Raw genomic sequence first — 25,627 nt, 5'->3', positions numbered from 1 at the left:
CTCTAAAATAATTTTCTTCTCCATAGACACCATTATATTAATATAATGATGATAATTTGATGTAACAAGAAGATGATGATGATAATGATGATGTTAAAAGCATCAAGTTGATTGTGATAAAAGGAATATTGCAATTAATATGAAATTATCAATTGACTTTCCTAGAAAGTAAATGAATTTATCATGTAAATATCTATTGAAATATACTACTGACTTTCTCAGAAAGTTAATGAATTGATTCATGGAAATGTTCATGATAATTTAGTATTGAATTTCTAAGAAAGTAAATGTTTAAGAAACGTCATCTTAAGGGATTATCATGGGATATTGGTGTTAAATTTAATTTTAACAATTTAACCTTAATTGGGATACAATTTACTAATTGTAATGTTTGTCTTTATATAATCTTACTGATATAAAAACCCAATCGATCAACAATTTAAGTTAAGTTAATCATTTTACTTTCATCTAATCATCATTACAATTTTACAATAAAATTATCTATTTAACTAACTGAGTTTAATTGTGTTCTGAGTTACTATTTATCAACTGGTTATGGGTCCAGATACGCTTAGAGGTAGTAATTCATTGGTAAACTCTCCGTGTTTAGTGGATATTTTTAATGGTAAACATTTCGATGTTTGGAAATTTAAGATGATGAACTTCCTGAAAAGAGAAGGTCTTTGGTATGTAGTCAATGAGACTGTAGATACAGGTGACCAAAGAAAAATCGATTTATTCAATCGGAATAACGAAAAAGCTCTTGGATTATTGTGCTGTTGTGTTGGTTCGAAATATATTTATTTAATCAAACACGCAGAAAAGGCTGCCGAAGTTTGGAACATATTGGTTCGAACATTCGAGCGAAAAGACTTAGCAAAGAAATTTATTGTTAAGCAAAAACTTTCTAACTTTAAAATTAAGTCTAATCAACCTTTGATTGATTCGATTGCTGAGTTAGAGCGTTTGTGGTCTGAATTGGGTTCTATTGGTGATCCAATAAGTGATGGTGATAAGGTAATTGAGTTACTAGGTAAGCTACCATCAGAATACAAACATTTTGTATCAGCTATTCGTGTATCATTGGATATTATTAAGTTTGAAGATCTTATTGCTCGTTTATTAATTGAAGAAGATCACATGCAAATTGAAACGGTTCATGAACATGAATCAGCTTTGGTGACCAAGACGAAATTCAAATATAAAAACAAGAAAAATGTTATTTGTTTTGAGTGTCAAGAAAAAGGTCATTATAAACGAGATTGTCCAACTTTGAAAAACAATAAGAGAGACAAAAATGATTTAAAGAAAAAGTTTGAGAAACAAAGTCCAACCAATGAACATGCACTTACAATGGTTAATCATGATAAAGATTCTGAAAATTGGGTTATTGACTCAGGAGCTTCTAACCATATGAGTTGGAATAAGAAATGGTTCAGAAATTATTATGAAACTCCAGGTAAAAGTGTAACTCAAGCTGATGGTACATCGATGGATGTCAACGGTATTGGTGATATTGAACTTTTATCAGAATTTGGGACTAAATTTATTCTTAAAAACGTTTACCATGTACCAAAATTAGCAATCAATTTGTTTTCCATGGGTCAAGCTGAAGATAATGGAGCTACTTGTACATTTAAAAATGGACAATGTAAAGTTTATCTTGCTAATAAGTTGATTGTTGTTGGTGAACGAAAAGTGAAACTTTACTATTTGCGAGTTAATCAAATTGATCAAGATTACTCGTTAGTAAATATCGAGGAAGAGAAAGTCGAAAGTGAAGATAAAACGATTCCAATTGGTAATATTAATCTTTGGCATCTTCGATATGGTCATTTGAATTATGATAATATGACCAAGATGGTTAGAAAATATTATCGATGGTATTAACCTTAAAGGTGAAGTCTGATATTTGTAAAGGTTGTTTGAAAGGAAAAATGACCAAGCACAAGTATCCAGCTCGAACTATGGTTAAAACTGAATCAGTTTTGGACTTGGTACATTCAGATATTTGCGGTCCAATCAGAGTACCATCTTTTTCTGGTTGTCGTTATTTTATAACTTTTATTGATGATTTTACCAATTGGGTAAAAGTGATTCCAGTAAAAGAGAGAAAAGAAATTTTCAATGAATATAAAATATATGAAGCTGAAGTTTCGACTCTTCATGGTAAAAATATTAAGTGTTTTAGATCTGATAATGGGCGAGAGTATTTATCATCTGAATTTACGAATTTCTTAAAAGAAAAAGGTACTAAACATGAAACTAGTATCGCTTATGCTCATGAACAAAATGGTGTAGCCGAACGAATGAATCGAACTATTCGTGAAATGGCTTGTTCGATGTTACATCAAGCCGAACTACCATTAGAATATTGGGCGGAAGCAGCTATGACCGCTGGTTATTTAAGAAATCGTTGCATATCCAAAGCTATTGGTGATGTTACTCCATTCGAAAAGTGGAAAGGCCGAAAACCTAATGTTCAACATCTTAGAATATTTGGATCGAAAGCTTTTGTTCGTGTTCCATCCGAACAACATCTCAAGATCGAACCAAAGTCGATCGAAGTTCTTTTTGTTGGATATGGTGTAAACAAAAAGGGTTATCGATTAATCAATTTATCAAATAACAAAATCATTTATGGGAGAGACGTTATTTTTGACGAAAAATCAATTCTCATTAAGCAAAATGATTCAATGATTAATCAATTTGAACTTATCGAAAATGACTTAACTGATTTATCTCAAGTTGAAAGTTCAAATGAGAAAACACTGATAACTTTAAACAATGAACCAGAAAGTTATCAAGAGGCAATTGAATCAAATGATTCAGGTGAGTGGTTAAAAGCAATTAACGAAGAGTATCAATCTCTAGTTAATAGTGGAACTTGGATATTAACCAAACGACCTGAGAATACAAATATTATTAAAAACAAATGGTATTCAAAATGAAAAGCAATGAAAAAGGTGATGTTCAATATAAAGCAAGATTAGTAGCAAAAGGGTTTACTCAAGTCAAGGGTAAAGATTATCAAGAAACCTTTGCTCCAGTTGCAAAATTTGCGACATTGAGATTATTAATCTCGTTGGCCGTTAATTTTGATTATATTGTCCATCAACTCGATGTTAAAACTGCTTATTTGAACGGTAAATTGGAAGAAGAAATTTACATGGATCAACCTGAAGGTTTTGTTGATGATCCTGAACTTGTTTGCAAACTAAAACGAAGTTTGTATGGACTTAAACAGTCAGGAAGAAATTGGAATCATTTGTTCAATGATTTTATTACGAAACTTGGATTTACACGAACTCAATCGGATAATTGTCTGTATTTCAATGAAAGTGAATCTAAACGAATTTATGTATTAATTTATGTTGATGATTTGCTTATATTTGGAAAGCAAATTGAGATGATCAATATTCTCAAGGAACAATTGAAAACTAAGTTCCAAATGAAAGATCTTGGTGAACTTAAGTATTTCCTTGGAATCGAATTTGATATTGATCAAAAGTCACAAACAATTAAAATGCATCAATCAAAATACATCAAATTTATACTCGAAAAGTATAATATGATTGAATCTAAACCAAGTAAAACTCCAACTGATTTATCAGTTAAATTATCGAAATCAACTGATATAAATGCTGATATTAGTTATCCTTATTCAAGTGCTGTAGGTGCATTAATTTATTTGTCCACTTGTACTCGACCAGATATTACGTTCGCAGTGGGAGTAGTTAGTCAATTTATGACTAATTACAATCGACAACATTGTTTGGCTGTCAAGCGAATCTATCGATACTTGAAAGAGACAATGAATTATGGTTTGTTGTTTGACAAATCTAATGATCAACTGGTTGTTGGTTATTCAGATTCTGATTATGCATCTTGTATAATGGACAGAAAGAGTATCAGTGGGTTAACTATTTTCAATTTTGGTAATCTAATTGTTTGGGGTAGTAAGAAACAATCAACCGTTTCGCTATCGACTGCTGAAGCCGAGTATGTGGCTTTGACTGTGTGTACAAAAGAAATAATTTGGTTGAAATCTTTATTAACTGAACTTGGTTTTATCTTCGAAAAACCAATTGTCATAAATGAAGACAATCAATGTGCAATCGCTTTGGCAAGAGATCCAGTGTCTCAATCACGATCTAAACACATTGATATTAAATATCATTTTATCAGAGAAAAGGTTAATGATAAAATAATAACAATTTATTATTTATCAACTGAGAATATGATTGCCGATATTATGACAAAATCATTACCACGAGAAAGATTTGAAAAATTAAGATCGCAATTGAAAATTATTAATATTAATTGAGTGGGAGAAAAGGAATATTGCAATTAATATGAAATTATCAATTGACTTTCCTAGAAAGTAAATGAATTTATCATGTAAATATCTATTGAAATATACTACTGACTTTCTCAGAAAGTTAATGAATTGATTCATGGAAATGTTCATGATAATTTAGTATTGAATTTCTAAGAAAGTAAATGTTTAAGAAACGTCATCTTAAGGGATTATCATGGGATATTGGTGTTAAATTTAATTTTAACAATTTAACCTTAATTGGGATACAATTTACTAATTGTAATGTTTGTCTTTATATAATCTTACTGATATAAAAACCCAATCGATCAACAATTTAAGTTAAGTTAATCATTTTACTTTCATCTAATCATCATTACAATTTTACAATAAAATTATCTATTTAACTAACTGAGTTTAATTGTGTTCTGAGTTACTATTTATCAACTGTGATGATGAAAAATGATGAGATAATGAAGATAATAATTAATCATCAAAGAGAGAGAAAGAAAGTCAATTGGTTAACATTTACATTTCCATGTTAATCATTTTCACTTTTATTCAATGCTAATTGTAAGCTGGAAATTCAAATATTATATTCACCTGATCATCTTCATCTTCATCTTCATCTTCATCTTCATCTTCATCTTCATCATTTTCATTACCACTCTATTGTTTTACTCTAATTTCTTATAATTAACCTGGAAACGAAAACAATTTATCAGTTAATTTAGTTGAACAATAAAAAACTTGAAGACAAACTAATGTCATAACCACAATCATCAAGATGATAATGATGATGAAGATGAAGATGAGGATGAGGATGGAGATAAACTTATATATTAAATGTTTGTTTATGTAAATTTAAACATGATGATTTTTGTTTCTCTCACTATTAGCAAATTAAATTATTACATTAAATTGCAATTAAACTTGATTATGATAATGTCAAGTTTAATTGGTGTTGTAGTTTTGTTGAATCGCAATCATAATGTTTAAATCAATGTCACCATACAACTATTATTATTATGATTATGCAAAATTGTCAACAATTACATTCAATCATTGTCAATTACAATCAACATTAAATGATAATAAATCATATTTACATTTATATGATTAATATTTAATTTGATAAAAAACATATCAATTAACTTGATTGTTGTTGTTGTTGTTAAACATGATGATTATCAGCTGATAAATGATTAGTATCACAAATAATAATAGAAACTTGTTCAATCAATTGATTACAATTAATCAATTTCCAATGAAATGATAAATTAAATCACTTGTTACAAATTCATGATTCTTTTTCTCATCTTTACAATTAACTTGGTTCTCGTTTCATTCATTCATTTAATTGAAGATGAGGATAAAATAAATGATTAACTTGATGATCATTATTATTAATCAAATCATTCAAAGGATATTAAAGTTGATTGAAGATCCTAAGTTTTTACCCTTTGGTCAACCGAGCGTCTCACCTCATACATATTTATGTATCACCTTGATCATCCTCATCCTTTATCTTCATCATCTTGATCATCTTTGTCTCATTTTTTCCTATGATTAAATATCATCATCATCATCATTATGATTATCATCATGAAGATGAGATGAAAATTGAAACAGTGTAACTTTGTGCTCATTCAAATGAAACCAATATTCACCAATATAATATATTAGATGATTATTATCATCATTTTATCATGAAGATGATAAAAAGATGATGATAATAATAGTAATAAAATTTACCTTTTTACATGGATCTTTTTTTGTTATCTTCTTCCTCTTCCTTTATCATCATTATCATGATGATGATGATGATCAGCTCATGGATGAAATTGTTGCATGATAACTGAATAAATGTTAACATAAAATTATTGGTGAAAAAAAATCTAATATCTTCAGGGAATTGAAATTGATGATAACTTACATATCAATGGTAGTTTTATATTGTATTCAATTTTTTTGTTATTCTCAACCAAATTATCTGATTTTGATTCTCAATCATCTTGATCAATTTGATTGTTACACAGAAAATGTAACAATCAATAAGTTTGATAATATAACAAACACGTTGATCCATTGAAAATGATAACTTTTGATTAGATAAGAGGATAAATGTTTCGTCGTGATTACGATCACAATTAAAGTTAATTCAGTTGATCAGTTAGTCTGAGATTCATTCAATGTCCAAACTATTCACTTTATGGAGAATTTTTTTTCTTCTATTTGAAAATTTCCATCAATATGATGATCAGGATTCTTTGCATGGTCATCATGAAACTCTGCTTGAGATAAATTTGATTGGTTAAAGGGAAAAGAACAAAAAAAAAGTTCATAATCAACAGAATAGATTTTTTTCTCTCCATCATCATCACTTGTTTACTCTCATCGTTTGTTAAAATGTAATCGTAGGTTCACTTGACTGTGTAAAGGTAATCTCATCATCTTCAGTAGGTAAAGATGATGATGATGATGATGATGATTCTGTACCTGTCTGCTAAGCCCCCTCAAGGTTTTCATCCTCTTGATGATTATTGTTAACTTAAACATGACCAATTGAATGTTGTCCCAGTTTCACCTCCTCCAGGGTAATGTAAACATATTGTAACACCATAAGTAAAATTTCAATAAATGAGTTGAGCAAAATTCAAATTGGTCAAGTTAAAACTGACCAACATCATCCATCAGAATATGATTCATCTTCTTATCATCATTTAATAGTTGATTGATTGTCTACAATACATATTAATGTAACTGAATTTAATTCACTTGATGTAATACGTGAAACATAATGTTAATCATAATCTTTAATCAACTTAATCCATCGTTTACCTGATGGTACACAATTTAATCTTAATTCACTGTTACCTTTTAGATTTTATCTTCTCTATTTATCTTCTTGATCATCTTTTATCATCATGATTGTTTTCCCAAGTGAAGTAAATAACTGACTGGTCAAATGCCGGTGCCAATTCAGGAACAGTAACAATCTCAATCCCAAATTGACCCTTCACAAAGTATTAACTTAGTTGAAGAAAATAATTTCAAGTGAGAATGAGAGAGTAAAAGATGATGAAGATAAAGATGAGAATGAGATTCATGGACCAAGATGAAGATTATAACGATAAAAGCGTTGAACCAGAAAAGATTGGCAATGGAACGGTGCCAATGTTCATGGTCCACTGGTCACTTCTAGTACCAATTTGAGTACAAACTTTGTTGTTCAATCATCTTCATCTTCATCTTCATCTTCATCTTAATCTCCATCCCCATCTTCATCTTCATCTTCATCTTCCTTACACTGATTATCATCCGAGTTAATTTACTTTCGATTGAAGCAAACGCACCTTAATTTTATCAACTCTCAAAAGTGTAGGTTGATTAATAAACTAATCATTTGATGATAATTGTTATTATCATTTTCTTATTTTCTCATATTAATTATAATATGTAATTTGAACTTGTAGCTGATTAATTGTTGATCACTGTTAATTAAATTGTCCATGATAAATTTCCTACTGATCCTATTTCATTATGATTATCTTGATTCACTTGTTGATTTCAATTAATTGACTTGACTAAAGTTAATCAATTGATTGGTTACATTGTATTTACTTAATTGTATATTCTAATTGTTAATCAATTGTTAACCTATCAACTCATTTGGCTTCATGATAATTATTTACATGATTAGAGAGGAAATTTCATAAATTAATCATTACAATTTACTTACGATTTAGATGATTCTGATTACAATTTAATTTAATTGCTTCTCTTGAATATAAATACAATAATCTTGAGCAAATGTTGAAACAATTTAAAAAAGCGTTAAAGTTACATTAAAGTTTCGACTACAAATGATTAGTTAATTTTGATATTTTGCTCCAATTGTAATTGTCACACTTTTAATCTAATTAGACATTCAATTGAATTTGAATTAACTTTGACAATTAAGAAGATGATGATTAGATTGTAATGATGATCAAGACAAAGATGTGATTCTAGTTAATTGTAACTTTTAATACAATAACAAATTCATTCAACCCGAAATCCCTGTAACCTGTTTCTTCAGAATTTTTTTCTTCACCTTTCTTTATCTTCCTTATCATCTTCCCCTGAACTTTCCAAGGCCTATTTTGATGATGATGAGAGAGAAAGAGAGGGAGAGATGATGTGTAACTTAAAATTGATCTTAATCTAAATCTTCACAATCAAAATCATCACAAGAGTGTTGAGATAATTCATTTAAAGGAGTTTCTTTATATCTTCCTATTTTTTTCTTCTTTTCATCTTCACTCTCTTTCTCCATCTTCCATGTCCAGTTTATCCTCATCTCTTATCATCTTCATCATCTTACCAACTTGACCTTGATTTATCTTTTCTCTCTCTCATCAGTTATCATCTTCATTCTTGTCTTGATAAATTGTCAAGATGTTTATCTTTTTTTACCTTAATCATAGGAGATTAGCTTAACCTCTGTTGATCTCAATCAGTCTTAATCATCCTCATCATCTTCTTTGTCTCTCTCTCTCTCTCTCTCTCTCTCCAATTCTAATGTAACATTGAAATCTATCAATCAGTTTATTCCAAGTAACTGTTTTCTCTCGTTTCATGTCATCAGTTTGATTCTGGTTTCGATAAATCTGATTGTTACATTGTTTCCTTTTTTCTCTTCCTTCTCATCTTCTAATCATCATCCTCTGTCCTTTAACTTCATCATCTCATTGACAGTCAGATAGATATATTGTATTCTCCCTGAAGGTAATCGAAAGAGAGAGAGAGAGAGAGAGATGATCATGCAAAAAGAGAAAGAAAGAAAATATCTTTTCTTTTCCAATTCGACATCAATCGAATTTTCAATCATCTCTTTTTTTCAACAAATCGCATTTACTCTTAATATCATCAAGTAAGAAGATGATGAAGGAAAATGGCATCAACTTAGGGAATAGAAGAGAAAATGATAAAATAAAAGGAGACACTTTAAGATGATGGAGAAGGAAGATAAGAAAAGAGAGAGAGAGAGAAGATGAAATGTTAAGTCAATCAATTGATATAATATCATATAAGGTGTCGTTCAAATGATATTTTTACCTTTCCAGAGGTAAAAGGGATAAACTTGAACTTGTTTTTCAGGTAAATTGTTTTGGAGAGAGATGAGGATGATAAGAAAGAAGAAGAGTAAAAATTATATAACAAGAAGAGGAAAAATAATGTCGATACTTTGACTTTTTTATCTTCATCATTTTTCCCCTTGACTTGTATGATCACTTTGGTAAGATGAGAAAAAGAAAAAGAAAATTATCATAAATTGAGAGAGAAAGGGAGATAGAAAGAGAGAAATGATGATGATGAATCTTCTCCCTGGTCTAATTATTGACCATTTTCAGATCACGATTTCAAGACTAGGACCGAACCAAGAATTACATGTTCCCCTTAAGCCATCAGTCGTTTTCATCTTATCTTCTCTTTCTTCCTCTCTATCAATTTCATATCATCATCATCATCATCTTCTTCTTCTTCTTCTTCTTAATTCGCTTTCAAAGTAAGAAAAAAAAACTGAATAATAGTGAAGCCATTTTTTTCTCATTTTCCCTCCTCTTCTTCTTCATCATCATCATCATCAAAAGCTACTTCAGAAGCCTGACAGTCTCTCTCTCTCTCTTCTTCTGCTCTTTCTTTTTCTCTCCACTATCATCATCATCTTTTTACTTCTTCTTCTTCAAAGTTAACGACCATTCCTGCCGGGATAAATAGCCTAAGGCTAAACCCTGACTACCTGTATCATTGGGGGTTGCACAAAATTATTTCAAAAACCGAATCAAGACCTGGAAGAGAAGATGAAGATTCTTCATCTAAGACTGGTCTTCATCATCTTTATTATCTCTCTCTCTCTCTCTCTCTCTCCATCATCTGCTTCTTCATCTTCTTCTTGCAAAAAAAAGTAACATCGCCAATGCTTTTTTCCAGTTCTAACCATTTATTTGGCTCATTTCTCATCTTAGCATTTATTTTATTTTTTCCTCTTACCTGGATTCTGACCTTGACTCTTGATAACAACAAACTGACTTGATAATTTTTTAATTTAAATTGTTAACTAACAACAATCTATAAAATGTAATTAAAATACTACCTGACAAAATCTTTCTGATAACAGATTAATTATATCAAACTGTTCATTCACTATTATTATTAAATCTTATTATCATTTAGATTGTCAACAAAAATTAAAGCAAGAGAATCAAGTTAATTCTGGTTAAATTATTGTCTCTCAATGTCCAGTGTATTGGTCAACCATTAATACTTTCTAATAATAATATTAATCTGTTGATTATAAATCACATTGGTCACAAATGAATTGAATTAATTTATTATCATTAGATTGAAAATGTCATTGAAATATTTTCCAAATATATTATACTAATTATTAATTGTTACTCTAATACTGAAGCAAATTTTAAATTGTTAACTGTTAATTTATGTTACTTTTTGTTGACTGGTCAGTTGACAAAATTAATGGTAATTGACCAACAATGTTTCAAATTATGTATTCACTTAATACATTGGATAAAGAAAATTAAGTTAATTATATTTGATATTTTCCAGGTTTATCAAACCTTGAAAATGTTAATTTAGATTGATTGTTATTCTGTCACAATCAACAATTAACTGTATCACAATTGAAATTATTTTCTCGAAAAAAGAAAAAGTAAAAAAAACAAAAACAAAACGAAACGAAAACGATTCCATTTGAATTGAGCGCTTTTTTTTTCTTCTCTCTCTTTGTTTATGTTTAGTGTCACAACGAAATAAAAATAATTTAAGTTATGATTTAAAGCTAAAATTATTAAATTGTTGTTATTAAGCTCAATTAAATTCTAACTGTTAATCCAAGCAAAGATTATCATGATTGTCATTTAGAATCGAAGGTTGAAAAAAGAAATTATTTTCTTTCAAATTGTGTCAACATCAATTCTGTTTCCTCTTTTTCTCTCACACCTTTTTCTCTCTCATCATCATTATCATCATGTTCCTTTACTCTTTCATCATATGTGTAATATGGATGATGAAAAATGACCTAAGAACCATAAATCTTAAGTCAATGGGTTTTCACGCTTTTCCTTTTGGTTAGCGAACATTTTTTCCTCTCTCCTAACCAATGATAGAGAGAAAAGTGAGAGAGATGATACTTTAACTGCGTAAAGTGAACAGTTTTTTTAATCCTTCTCTCTCCATCACCATCACCATCATTATCATCAGTTTCATCGTTTCATCTTTAACAACATGATATATTTACCAAGACGATGGTTTTTACTACGATGGAAAATGATCATTCAAACAATAACAAAACTGTTATCTTCTAATTCCTGATTTCAACAAATCTTGTTAAACTCTCTCTCTCTCTCTTATTGGTTTGCTGATGTTTCTCTTCAGGATTTTTTCGCTGTTGCTTGTTCTCAGTCTGTTCCAGGTTAACATTGGAAAAATGTGGAGGAAGAAAAATCCTAAAAGAGAATAGAATATAACTGAAAAAAGAGAGAAAATAACGAAAAAGTGAAAGTGATGCTGCGTAAATTTGGTTTACTAGCCCTTGAAATCCCAACTTGAAATCTGGATATTTGATTGATGGTATTGATTCTCGAGAGGCTCATCTTCCTCTTCATCCTCCTCATCTTTTTCTTGCTTCTATTTTACAAGAGAGAGTGAACAAAACCTTCACAATTTACTTGGATGATAATTCCTCATGTAATCGGTAATCCTGTTGATGATGTTCATCTTCATCATTCTCTCTCTTCCTCCTTCTTTTTTTACACTCTCCATCTCTGAGTTAATCACACTTTCTCCAATGGATAACATGGATTTCTGACCCGATACATTTTACAACAAAATCGACAAACTTCAAGTTACTCAGGAAAATAATCGAGATTTGGAAGCGCGAACATGAAAAGCTCAATGATAATCATGATTATCGTGAGGATGGATATGAATCGTAATTGAACTCTCACCTAAAATAATTCAATTGATTGTTCATTTTAATTGTTACCTTCTTTCACCATTTAACTGTTTTAATGCTCATTCCATCATCAGTTTACCTTTTTTATTGTTCAACTATTATCATTATCATTATCATCTCTCTCTCATCCTCATCCTCATCATCATCATCATTGTGTTGTTAATGCTTTTAAATGGAGCTATTATCAACTAATTAGTTTGATGAAGAAATGAGTAAAGTGATTTAACTTACAGCTTCTAACAATTCCCAGAATGAAGTTGATCAAATGATCATCTCTCTGGCTTTAATTGTCAATCAAGAGCCAACGATAAACAAACTTACACACACAACAATTAATCCGGTTGATTAGTTTGTAAAGGATTTACAGATTTAAGTACAATTTTCAATGGTAGTTAATTTATGTTAACAATTTGATCTTCAACAATTTATCTATTATCCATGTATTAGGTATGTTGATTAGAGATTTAATTTACGCTGCAAATTTAATTATTCTCATGAGATTTTCTCCTTCCATCAGAATCTAAGGTAAAAAACGAAAGAGAATTGTAATTGTTAATTGTTTCTCTTTAAATTCTACATGTTAATTATTTCACAAATGAAAAGAATTTAATTTATCTTAATATTCTCTTTAATCTGTCTCAGTGATCAAACAGAATCTTGAATTGATGAAAAGAGAGAAATTCTAATAAAGTGATGAAGATAATGATAATTAAGATGATGATGTATATCAACAGTCATCAGAAAATTAAATTAATTCTAATGGTGTTGATATTTGTCTTGTTAATCGTAATTATCTTTAGCACTTTTCTCTCGCCTTGGTGATTTACCGTTAATTCTGTTGATAGTTTTCCGTTTTTTTCTCCATCTTGATTATCTCGTGTTCTTTATGAGGCAAACAATTACTTGGACCAAGTTCATCATTTCATCCTCATCACCGGTGGATCCTTGTTGCTTATCTCGTTTCTCCACCAAGACTCACTTTCCTTCTCTCTCATTGTGTCATCTTTGTTGTGGATAAAAAAGTGGAAAATGAAATGGCTCATAAGAAGATTCGCTTGGAATATTTTTCGCTATCATCAACACCTCATGTTCCTTTAATCATCCCTTTCTTATTCCATTATGAGAACTTTTTTATGGATCTTCATCCATCCTGGAAAAGAATATGGAACAAGATGATATTCTGTCATCTTCTTCCAACCGACTAATGATTATCTTTTATTTACTTTGATAATAATTTCCTTCTCTTCATTTTCATATTACCGTTATTTCACCATTTCCATTGATTAGTCTGATTAACGGCTTTTCTTATTATGGGTTAACAATTTAATTCTTGTTGTTGGTCCAGTTGATGATGATGAAGATGATGATTATCGTTGATTATCCTTCATCTTTACCATTTAGATTCATGTGTTTTGTTTGATCTGTTTACCATCACCAATTGATTACAAGTTAATGAGGATATTGAATGATTGAAGAATTGGAAATGAAGATTTGTAATCAAAACGAATATCAAATGTTAATGATTACGATTTGATTTTGGATTATCGTTTCAACCTCATTGATGGAATGATTATCATGATGATGTTGTATTTATATCATGGGAAATAATCTTTGATCAACAGATGAGAGAGAAAGAGAACAAGGAAACATGAAGACGCTAATTATGTTCTGAGAATATGGTGATTAGCGAAAAGCATTGATTGTCGAATGGAAATTAAGTTAAATTAATGATCTTAATTGGTCTCATTTTCCATTTGACCATCAACCTTATCACTTGGTCGTCATCTTGAGCATCTTCATCTTCTTGGACTGGGATAATTGAGAGAGGGAGAGAGAGAAAGAGAAAACCCAAACCTAAAAATTTTCTTCTAAATTATATCATGAATATTGTGAGACCAAGTATCAGGTTTAATCATTTGGTTAACCTGATGATCTTTATCTGATTTAAGTTTCCTTTGAGTTGATCTTTCTCTCTACCTTTCATTACATATGATTTAATCTTGATTATCCTCGGGATATCCGGTTGGATTAACTTATAACTGATAATGTTAATGACGATGAAAGATTCACCAAGAACTCAAGATCAACGATGATGAAAATAATTCTGATTACTGGTAACCAATCAAAGATATTTTTCCTTCTTTACTCTCTCATCCTGTGTATTGATCATCCTCATCAATGTATTCACAGGTTTCTCTCTCTCCCTCCCTCCCTCTCTCTCTCTCTCTCTCTCTTTATCCTGATTACTTCATCATCTTCAATCAAACCCTCATCCATGTTGATTCAATGATGATTATCGAAGGCGTGTCAAACTGGATCATCATCATCATTAGTATCGTTCTAGTTTTGCCATTTTGATTTTTTTCCTTCTCGCCATCATCATCATCTCTCAAATTGATTTATTTCCAAGAAATAATCAGGTTCATGGTGATGGAAAATGATTATCATCTAATATCTAAAAAAGAAGAGCAATTGAATAGACTTTTAATCAGAACTTAAAATATGTGTACTTACCCGCAGCTAATCATCATCTTCAATTTGTCATCATGAATATTTCTCAGAGAGAGAGAGAGAGAGAGAGAGAGAGAGAGAGAGTTTCTATTTCTCTCTCTGTATATATCATGGTAGAATTATATTGATGAAGAATAGAGATGATGAGAAAAGAAAATAAAATCTGATTAACTAATTATTCTTAAAGCGAAAAACTCTTTCCATCATTATCTTCATTTATCTAAAAGCATTAACTCATTTCTTCACCAATTGATTGTTGGTGTAAAAAGGTTTTACCATGATGATGGTTATCTCTCACTCTCTCTTTATCTTTGTGAGTTTGTGTGAATAGCCTGAAGCTATTACTATCAAACCTAAATGTTAATTAACCAGAGGAGAAAAAGATAACCCAATTTACATGTTGATTATTGATCATCTAAAGAGAAAGGGAGAGATAAATATCCACAGAGATGAAAGAAAAGATGATGGCGGAAAAGAAGTTTAGTCGAAAATTGAATCACATTGGAAGATGAACATGAGAGAGGAAAACACTTGCCAAAAAGAATCAATCAAATCCATTGAAGTTTAAATAATCTAATCCAAAATCACCAATAAATTGTTAATCCAAATGGTGGTAATCATATTAACCCTTTACCATGGAAACACAAAGGGATAAACACTTTTATTAAATTAGAGGGAATTTGGTTTAGTTGTTATGGTGACCCGTTCACTTGGATGGGTCATTTTCAAAAACGAATCACTGACCGAATGTTTAACTCGATGATTATTAACAATCTTAATCATAAAAACGTCTCTTGATTATAATTAAGTTAAAATGATGAGAAGGTGAACACTTTAGGTAAGAAGATCGGTTATGATAGAAAAGAATTTCTAGTTTATTCTATTCTCTTTTACTCTCTTTCTTTTTTCTCTTTCGCTTTTTAATCCATTTCGGTTACCGATCTTTTCTCACTTGACCTTTTATCTTTATCCTTCATTTTGTTTTTTCCTCTTTAACTTTTCATCATTTCAACTTCTTACAAAAAACGTTAATCTTTTCATCTCGCAATTTGTTTTAGAAAAACTGTTGAGATGGTTATCCAATGTTCCTCACACTGTGTCTTATGTGTTTGTCTTTTAATCCAACTTGTTGTTTCTCTCTCTTCTGCTAATCCATAATTTCCAATGATTATTAACTTGTTTTCTATTGTTTTTTATTCTCTCTCAGGTTATATGTTAATTGTTGAAGATTTACTGGGTTTGATTGGCGATTCCATCATCTTTTTATCCATCATTCAAGTTGCTCATCATTTTCTTTAAATTTCCATCTTTCTCTCTGCGGGTCAATTCATTTATATTTATCACCAATTGGATTTGTAAACAACATGGAGATAAAGGTTAATCCGATCCTTGAATTATTATTTGGTTAAAACAAACGTTGAACAAGATTATGGATAAACCGGTAATTGTTTACTTGATTGCACTTAAATTGGATAAATTAAGATGTAAGTATATTTTTGATTATCTTCTTTTCTCTCAATTCATTTCATTTTCTATTCTATTCTAAATATACATTTTTTTCACCTTAATATATCATCTTAATTTTTATTCTCTAATAACTGTTGAAGGTTAACATTAGATAATCCATAATAACATTATTATAATCACTTACATGTTGTATCATGCAGACAATTTAATTTCTCTTGATCATCTCTCCTTTTTGTGTGCTAATCATTTCCATCAGCATTATAATGATAATCTTATATACACCTGATAACAATGACCATTGTCCATCATCATCTTTTTGTTGTGTCCATTTTTCTATGTGTTAATCATGATGATAAATAGAAGATGGAAAATATGTTATTGTTACACAATATTTACCTGTTTCTCTCTCTCTCTCTCAAATTCTCTCTTCTTTATTCACTTGATATTCTTTTTCTTCTCTTCCATTTCAATAATTCTCACCTTCTTTTATCTTATTCTTTCTTTTTTTCAGAGCTACCATGAAGTTTTTGTACAATTTTAATTTAATTATTTTATTACTCGGAGCTTTAATCTTATCATCATCATATGAACCTGTTACCTCAATATCACTGACCAATGTTGGAAACATTGGAGAAACATCAACATCCGATAGATTATCGGATAGAAAACGAGTTCGCAATAATAATGGTGGATTCTCTTTAACTAGCAGTAGTATCAATGATCAACCATTTAATCAACAAGATGGAATCTCAAGTTTAAGTCGAACAAGAGGTAAAAGAGAAAATTTGTTCTTTTCCTCTTCGCCAATGTTAAACTCATATTTATCCCCCTGGAACTTATATACTCTCCCATTCTCTCTCCGATTCCCATGACAAGCAAATTAATTTAACACAATCATTTACAGTTTTTCTCCCTCATCTCTTGTTACACTTGCAACTTATATGTGTGTGTTTACATCTACATGATTTGAGGTGATTGCTCAATGGAATCACCGTAATCATCAACACATGCATCTATTTTTTCAGTGAAAAATAGATGAGAGAGATTCAGTGAGATACTCAATCATGTCAACAACAATCTTGATAATGATAAATCCATTCTCTAACTTATCTCTCTCTAGTTTCTCTCTGGCCATTTGCTAAAACCAATATTTCACCGATATTGAATGTCTGTGGATGTGTTGAACTTCCTCATGAAAGAGGAGTGAGTCAAATTCATAGACAACCTTGTCAGAATTTATCTTAACGAATCACTCTCTCTCTCTCTCCTCTCTTTTTCGCTCTACCATTGGAAATATTTTCCACCTTCTTCCTTTTCCCTTATTACATGGATATATTTATTTCTAACAGTTTTATTCTTTATCCCTTCTCGATATCTTTTCTTGCTCAATTTTCCCTTGTAAATGTAATATGTCTTAGGGAATAACGTTATGTCTCTAACCTGCCGAGAGAACTGTCAAGATCTGTCATCACCAATTTTCTATTAATGATTTTCACCTCTCTCTCTCTCTCTCTCTCTTTCTCTATCCAACTTTTATTTTTCTTCATGTTCCTCCTCTTCCTCCATATTCATTCTGTAACTGATTCTAATTCGATTCTGTTATGTCATTCACAGAATTATCATAATCTATTCATTATTATCCCTCATTTTCGTCAAACTCTTAATCTTCGTGTTTCTTTTTTTCTTTCTTCTATTTTTATAGGGAATGCTGTTCAGAAGTTCGATATCGAACCTGTTGATAAATCTGCAATAATCGGAAAAACAGTTATACTTCCATGTAGAGTATTGCACAAAGTAGGTCCACTACAATGGACCCGTGATGGTTTCGGCCTGGGTCCTGATAGAAAGTTAGAAGGTTTTTCTCGTTACCAAATGATTGGTAGCGATGAAGAAGGAGATTTTTCATTACAAATTCAAAGCGTCTCCTTGGAGGACGACGCTGTATATCAGTGCCAAGTAGGAGCAGCCGAAGGAGTTGACGGAATTCGTTCTCGAAATGCTGCTCTAACGGTTTTTGTTCCTCCCGAACCTCCCAAAATAGTCCAAAGTGATCCCCTTTGGACAACTGCGGGTACTACTGTTGAGTTAACCTGTGAGTCCCATGGTGGTAAACCTGCTGCCGAGGTAAGAATTTTCTATATATTCTTTTTTGTTTGTTTCTTATGAAAGAAAAAAAAAACAAAAAGAAATCAATCATAAGCGTATCATTTACTGTATCACATTCTCACAACAAGCATCATTATCACCATCCCACTCGTTATTTATGCTAATCTTAAACATTGCTACTTTTACCACCATCACCATAACCACCACACCTTTTACCCAATCCATTGTTTTCTTTTGCACAGTCGGTGGAAAAGAGACAGAACCACATTCTTTGCCCACCATCAGAAAAGATCATCATCATTACAAGTCATTGGTTTTCTGTCCTTCTCCTGTTTTCCTCCTTACCCTCTCTTATCATTTTCTTCCTCTACCTTTCACTTGCTCTTTCTTTTTATTCATCTCTCCCTTCTTACAAAGTCGATGATTGTTTGAGAACTTTTTGATCATATATACCCTCAGGGTATTCAGGCTATCGTAAGGAATTGAAATCAAACTGAATTATAAGAGTCAAAGGAAGCAAAGATTATACTTGTATCTATCAGTAATTGCTTCATTTCTCTGTCTTTCTTGTCTTTCTCCTTCTATCTCTCTTATTACCTCCTCTCTCTCTCTCCATCATCATTTTCTTGATGATCAATTCTTGTCCGACTGGTTTAATGGTACATTAAAGGAGAGAGAGAGATAGAGAGAGAGGGAGATAGGCCAATCAAAGATGGAAGAGAATCCAAATTTCCAAAAACTATTTAAATGTGTAGTAGTTGTGTAGATATAATTATATCATTGAATCAATTCCAGTCCATTATTACCTCTCTCACTTGCATTGGATTCTCATCCATCTTTAACCATTGGTTTTCAATTGGTAATTTTCATCATTATCATCACAAGGCCACAAGCAAGTAGGCAAAAAAAACAATCATCAAGTTTTGCTTGTCCGAGTCCCTCTCTCTCTCTCCTCACTTTTGCTTCTTCCTCGGAAGGTTAGAGGCTCATCATTAGTGATCAGTCTTATCAAATGCTTGAAATGACCAATAACAATTACATGTTATTATGTTGCTACATTTACATGCATTCGCCACTGAATATGATAAGCTATCAAGTAGCTTGATGATTGTAAATAATGAGCTTTTTATTTTATTAACTGAAAAGAATAATTAGTGATAATTGTTATACAGAATCGAATCTTCTTTTTAATATTAATTTCATTTTACTTTTCAGAAAGAAATTCATACACTTGCATGGCTGCTACAATTTCAGGAATGAATTCACTATTAATGATATTCATCAATTGATCATTTCAATTAATCCCTATATTTATTATCATTTTTTCCTCTACAATTTAATCTTGCTAATCCCTCTCTCTCCCCTAGTGATACTGTTTATCTTGGTTTCTTAGTAACAACAACAACTTTTATCCAAGTAAAAGTGATCAAGTTTATTTGAGCAAACCCATTTAATTAGCTTCACATGATTGGTATTTTTCATCCACTTTTCAAGCTGAAACATTTTCCCTCTCTTTACACCATCATCATCATCTCCATCTTCTTCATCTCCTTCTTCCTCTTTCCACCCACATCTTCCTTCATTGTTTCACGTTTACCTTATAGGCTAATAGGATATGATGAACATTACTGTTAGTTGATTGTATTAATAGTAAAAAAAGATTCTGATAAACATTCCCGATGATGAGACCTTTTTTGCTTCTCACATCTTCTTTTCCTTTTCCTGTATTCTCATCCCTTGACTATCTCTCTGTATCATTTATATTGCTCAAATATTGTGGATACATGGTGTATATGTGATGCAAAAGGAAGAGTAGGATGAGAAAATGAAGAAAAAAGGTTTCTCTCTCTCTCTCTCTTTACCTTCATCGAATGATTAATTATTGCAAATATATTAAGTCATGTCTCTGAGATAGTTATTCCTATGTAATTTTGCATATTCCTTTTTCACGCTACTATCATTCTGTTAACATTGATACAATTGAATTAACCTCTTCATTAATCTAATCAAATACACATTCAACTTGGTGATATACTTTTCATTCACATCTATTTTTAGCCTTACAGAAAATATCTATTCTTATGATTGGTCATTTTTTTATCCATTCCTATTAAGAATAACTTATATTCTTACTGATTGTTTTCTTTAACTTATTTTTGATAATCTCTCTTTTAGCTCACATGGCTTGATGGTGAAGGTAATCCAGTGAGAGTTGGAATTGATCAAAAAATTCAACTCTTAAGTGATGGTAAACGTGCCAATTCAGCCTTAAAGTGGACATTTATTCCTGGTCGGGAACATCATGGTAAAACATTTACCTGTCGAGCAGAGAATCCGGCCTTACAGCAGCCACAAAAAGCTCATATCCGGGTTGAGGTTAAATATAAACCGGAAATTCATTTAACATCAGATAAATCATCTTACATGGAGGGTGAAGATATTAAGTTATCATGTAAAGCATTTGCTAATCCTACTGAGGTAGCATATAAATGGTACCGTAATGGTGAACTTGTAATGGGCGATTATACAACTAATCTGGTTATACCTCGGGTAACCCGAGAAATGAACGGCTCTCCGGTTACATGTGAAGTGACCAACTCAGTGGGCACTTCTAAAGAAACTTATACACTAGATATTCATTACGGTCCCGTTTTCTTAACATCGAAAAGTGAAGAGGTTTTAGGAGTAAACGCTGGTGAAATCGTTAGGCTAAAATGTGATCCCTCCGGTAATCCTAAACCCGAAATAGCTTGGCTTTACAATGGATCAACTAAAGTTCTTAGTACCAATAAAGAGCTTGTAATACCTTCCATGAGTGAGGATAAATCAGGTCGCTATGTTTGCCGAGCATCGGTTCAAGGATTTCCCGAAGTTTCATTTTCAACCCACGTTTTTATTAAAGGTAAGAGAAGTTTCCATCAAAAGTTTTATGTATCAAGTCTAAATCATCATCAGTAACTTTTACTGTTGCAAACCATCAAAATATGATGATAATGATGATGATGAATATATAAGCTTTTTCTTACTCCTATTTTCTTGCAATCATCATCATCATCATAATGATATTATTGTATAACTGCTTTGCTAAAATAATTTTTTCTTCTATTTTTAATCAACTCACCCAAAAACCATCAACTCGAGTCGAGTTGAGGCAAAAAGGCCAACAACAACTCTCAATTATGATGTTTATGTTGATACAACTTTCCGGTTCTTTTCTTAAAAAGTCATCATTTTTTTTCTTGTCGGTCTTTCGTATATTACTCTTAGTCTTCCATCATCATCATCAGCATCCATTTTTTTATCATTTTCCGTCTCTTTCTTTTTAATTCATGAGTTAGTTAAGTTTCCTTCACCTTCTTTCATCATTTCTGACCTCAACATAATCATCATTAACAGCAACACATCAGAGTCTTGTTTTTCTTGCTACTGTTACTTTGCTACTTGTTACTGTTGCTTTTGCATCTCAATCTCTCGTGTTGTCAAAATAACCACGTTACAATTTTTGAAACAACTTCTATTTTCTTGCTTATTGAAATTATCTTACGATCGTTGATGGTTTATTAGCCTTAACGAATAGACAAGTAAACAAACAAACTTAAAACTCTCTCAAACTGTGATTCTTTAATTAGGCAACGCGATGAAAGCGATGTTATTGTTAAGCTAAGATGAGAGGAATGGAAATTATTGTAACTGTAACAGAAGCATTTACGAGAAGGGTGGGGTGGGGTGAGTGGCGATTCTATGTTTAAACAACTTAGAAAACCATAAAATTGATGCAAAGTGATGATGATAAACAAGTAGAATGAGAAAGCTTTAAACAGTGAGAGAGAGAGAGAGAGAGAGAGAGAGAGATTGTCGTTTAAATGAAAATTCGTTGATAATGATTATGATGATTGTCTTTTTTCCGGGTTTTAAGCAACAAGTTTCAACAAAGAATCAGAGTTTTAATGACAATCACTTTGATTGTTAAATTATCTTCTAACTGTTAATATTTATATCAGAAAAAAAGTTATTCACTTTAATGATTGTGTTTGCTGTTTAATGATTATTATTTGTTGGTTTGTTGACCAGATTATATTATCCAATGAAAAGTTTTTCTTGTTGTTACTGTTAAAGACCATGATGATGATGATGGTTATGATGATATTTTGGTTAATTCAGAAAATGATGATAGTATCTTTGATAACTTTTCAATTGGGATGATTGGAGATATGATTATAACAATTTATTGCCTGGCAAGTTTGTCACCAGCAAAGAATTGATTGATTTTCTTAATTCAACTTGCTTATCTCTTTCTTCAATTTAATCATCATTATCTTTTTAATTTTTCTTGATAATGATGATGATGGGCCTGGTCATCACCACCAACATATTCCTGCAACTCAAAGTCATCATTATCATTTGAAGAAAATCCTGAATAACCAATAAATCAAAATCACTAATTCTTTTTTCTCTCTCCTCCCTATTACAGGTCCACCTAAGATTATTAGCCCATCAATACAATATATTGTTGATGATGAACCTGTTAAAGTTGAATGCATTGTACACTCCGTGCCATCACAAAATCAAGTTATATGGAAACATAATTCACAGGTTATTGATTTAGATAATGGTCAAGGTATTGAAGTGATCGAGGATAAAAAGCCTTCAGAATCGATCACAAGAAATATATTGTTAATTCATAAACGCTCAGATGAATACTTTGGTAAATACAGTTGCTCAGTTGTTAATGATTTGGGACAAGATTTCAGGACGATCACGTTAACAAAGCAAAGTGAGTTACTTCATCAGTTTATCCATTGTTTTGAGGGAGAGAGAGAGAGAGAGATGCTTGTGATGATGATTTCCATTTGTTAATGAATCGCAAATCATTCATCAATTTTTTGCTTCATCTCTTTAAAACTTTCAATTCTAAACAAAAAAGATCAATCATCATGATAATAATACATCATCTTTTTTTATCTCAATTATCACAGAGAGTTTTCCCATGTTAATAATTATTGCAACAATTATTGGTTCCATTGTTGCTGTTGTTTCGGTGACCATAATTGTAATACTCTGTATGAAACGTAAATCATTGGATAATGATGATTACCTGAGTGACGTGAAAAAAGACACTTCCAATTCTAATGAAGCTCCTTCATTAACAAATTCAAATAAAACCAACGATTCAAATACGCTGACTAGCAATGGAATCAGTTTTTCAGGTTGTATATCCACAAAATCGGCAGCATCATCATTAATTAATCCAAGTAAAACCATGATGATGGCCAACGATTCGCCAACATTGATCACTGGTTCAAATACACTGACCAACGGTGCAAACATATTATCCAATGGGTCAAACATTTTGTCCAATGGGTCAAACACATACTCAGTTGGGTCAAATACTTATTCAAATGGATCTAATATATTGTCCAATGGGTCAAATATTATGTCTAATGGTTCCAATCAATACACCAATGGCTCAAATACATTCACCAATGGATTAACCACTTTTACTAGTAACGGAATGAGTTTTTATGGTTGCATCTCTCAGAAGTTTCCTCCGCCATCATTATCATATGTTTAGAGAGATGATGAGATTAACCGTTTTTTTTGTGTACAAATTGCGAGAAAACGAAACGATTAAGACCAAAGGATATATAAAAAAATTCGAGAAAAGGAAAAGGTCAAAGGATTCTCTCCATCTTCATCCTCTGTCATCACCATTGAGAAATGTTGAAGATGTAAATCAAAGCCGCTCCCTTGGTTTTATCTTTTTGTTTCATCTTTGATTATTGTTGGAACTTTTTTTCTTCTTCTTGAAAAGTTATCACATGTTTAGTTTTTTATGATGAAACTGAATTTAAATCTCTCAAATTAAATAATCAAATTAATTACTACCAATTGGTTGTAATTGTTGTGATCAGAAATTGAAAGAAATGATCAGGGAAGCAAAACACCCTGAGGAAAAATAAGAGGACGATAAAAAATGAACTTTGATGACTTTTTCTGATGAAACAATGATAATGATGATGATTAATTTCACCTGAGATGTGTGTATATATAAATATTAAATCAACCTTTTAAATCCCAAACTTTTTTCCCAAACCATCATGTAAATCATATCATGATTAAAGTGATAATGATAGCAATTAGTTAAATTGATTAACTTGGCATCAAACTTTGTATTATAATCCAAAAAAATATCATCATCTGAATATGTTGATCAGATAATCAATCCTGTAATCTGAATTACAGGTAACTATACATAGTTACTATATTGTTCAATAAAATCTACGTCAAAATTTTCAATTGCTGTCATTGAGAGCAAGACTTTCTCACCTTGACCATTGGTCATCCCAAATGAGTAAACTCAAAGGTAAGTTTGATCCTCATGATCAACCAATAAATGAAAAATAATCTAATTGTTGGGTTATAGTGAGTGAAGAGCAATTGAATTTTACTTTATTCTTATTGTGGATTACAAATTTTTTGAAATTTCCTCATGAATTTATGAGGATTAAGAAAATGGATCCATCGGATTAACATGGATAATTGAATGAACGTTGATTAGCAGTTGAATCGTTTGTTTCACTTTATTGTTGTTTATTGTTGTTGGTGATGAGGATGATGATCTTCATGATGATGATCCATCTCTTCATGGTGATGATGATGACAGATGAAAAGCTTTTACCATGTAACCCAGAATTGTTATGAACCATCTTGAGTGGATAAAGATTATCATGTAAATGTGTATTAAGTATAATTGTGAATGTGAATTATGATATTACTCTTGTCACGTAAAAAAACAAATGCAAACAATATCAAGTGTGATGATTGTTATTGTTGATTGTTCATCATCATGGTGATCGTCTTGTTGATGTTTTTTTTCATCCAAGTGATCAATTGAAATGAGAAATGATAATGTCACTTGAAGATGTTCTTGAAAGGTAAGAAAAGAAAGAAAAAAGTAAAGAGATGAGGATGAAGATGAAGATGGAGATGGAGAGTGGGAGGGATAAGGTGACAGTGGAAAATATCAAATCCTTTTGAGTATTTTTATTTTCATGAAGATGGAAATTCAATTTTCCAATAATATCTAAGATTCATCAAGTGTTCAGAACATTCAACTTACCTGTTGAAGAATTTTTTTCTTCTCTCTTTTTGTTTTTTCACTTCGATTTTGAACAGTTCGAAATCCTCGAAATACATTTGATAGT

At 31.0% G+C, this 25,627-nt stretch overlaps 1 protein-coding gene and 1 long non-coding RNA gene across 4 annotated transcripts in view; one reads left to right on the top strand and one right to left on the bottom strand.

Moving 5' to 3' along the window:
• LOC128385677 (irregular chiasm C-roughest protein-like) overlaps positions 1-24,719 on the top strand; it is a 34,811-nt gene extending 10,092 nt beyond the window's left edge. Inside the window, exons 1-7 of one of the 3 annotated variants that reach the window (XM_053344564.1) lie at positions 11,139-12,785; positions 16,057-16,333; positions 16,828-17,087; positions 18,019-18,440; positions 20,598-21,324; positions 22,894-23,196; positions 23,399-24,719. In XM_053344564.1, coding sequence (XP_053200539.1) covers positions 16,835-17,087; positions 18,019-18,440; positions 20,598-21,324; positions 22,894-23,196; positions 23,399-23,994 — 2,301 coding nt within the window. In that variant the 5' untranslated portion in view covers positions 11,139-12,785; positions 16,057-16,333; positions 16,828-16,834 and the 3' untranslated portion in view covers positions 23,995-24,719. Of the gene's footprint in view, positions 1-11,138; positions 12,786-14,988; positions 15,688-16,056; positions 16,334-16,827; positions 17,088-18,018; positions 18,441-20,597; positions 21,325-22,893; positions 23,197-23,398 lie in introns of those variants that run through there. The other 2 variants (XM_053344565.1, XM_053344563.1) reach the window with 2 other exon arrangements.
• LOC128385679 (uncharacterized) lies at positions 12,719-14,931 on the bottom strand. Its single transcript, XR_008324820.1, has 3 exons — positions 14,853-14,931; positions 13,166-14,793; positions 12,719-12,858 (listed from the first exon to the last, which is right to left on the bottom strand). It is a non-coding gene; the product is annotated as an uncharacterized LOC128385679 (long non-coding RNA).
• Positions 24,720-25,627: the final 908 nt, after the last annotated feature.

The sequence above is a fragment of the Panonychus citri genome, unplaced genomic scaffold, assembly GCF_014898815.1.
Source record: "Panonychus citri isolate SS breed McGregor unplaced genomic scaffold, ASM1489881v1 Contig00050, whole genome shotgun sequence".
In the NCBI taxonomy this organism is placed as follows: Eukaryota; Metazoa; Arthropoda; class Arachnida; order Trombidiformes; family Tetranychidae; genus Panonychus; species Panonychus citri.
This window is presented reverse-complemented; position numbering and strand designations above follow the sequence as displayed.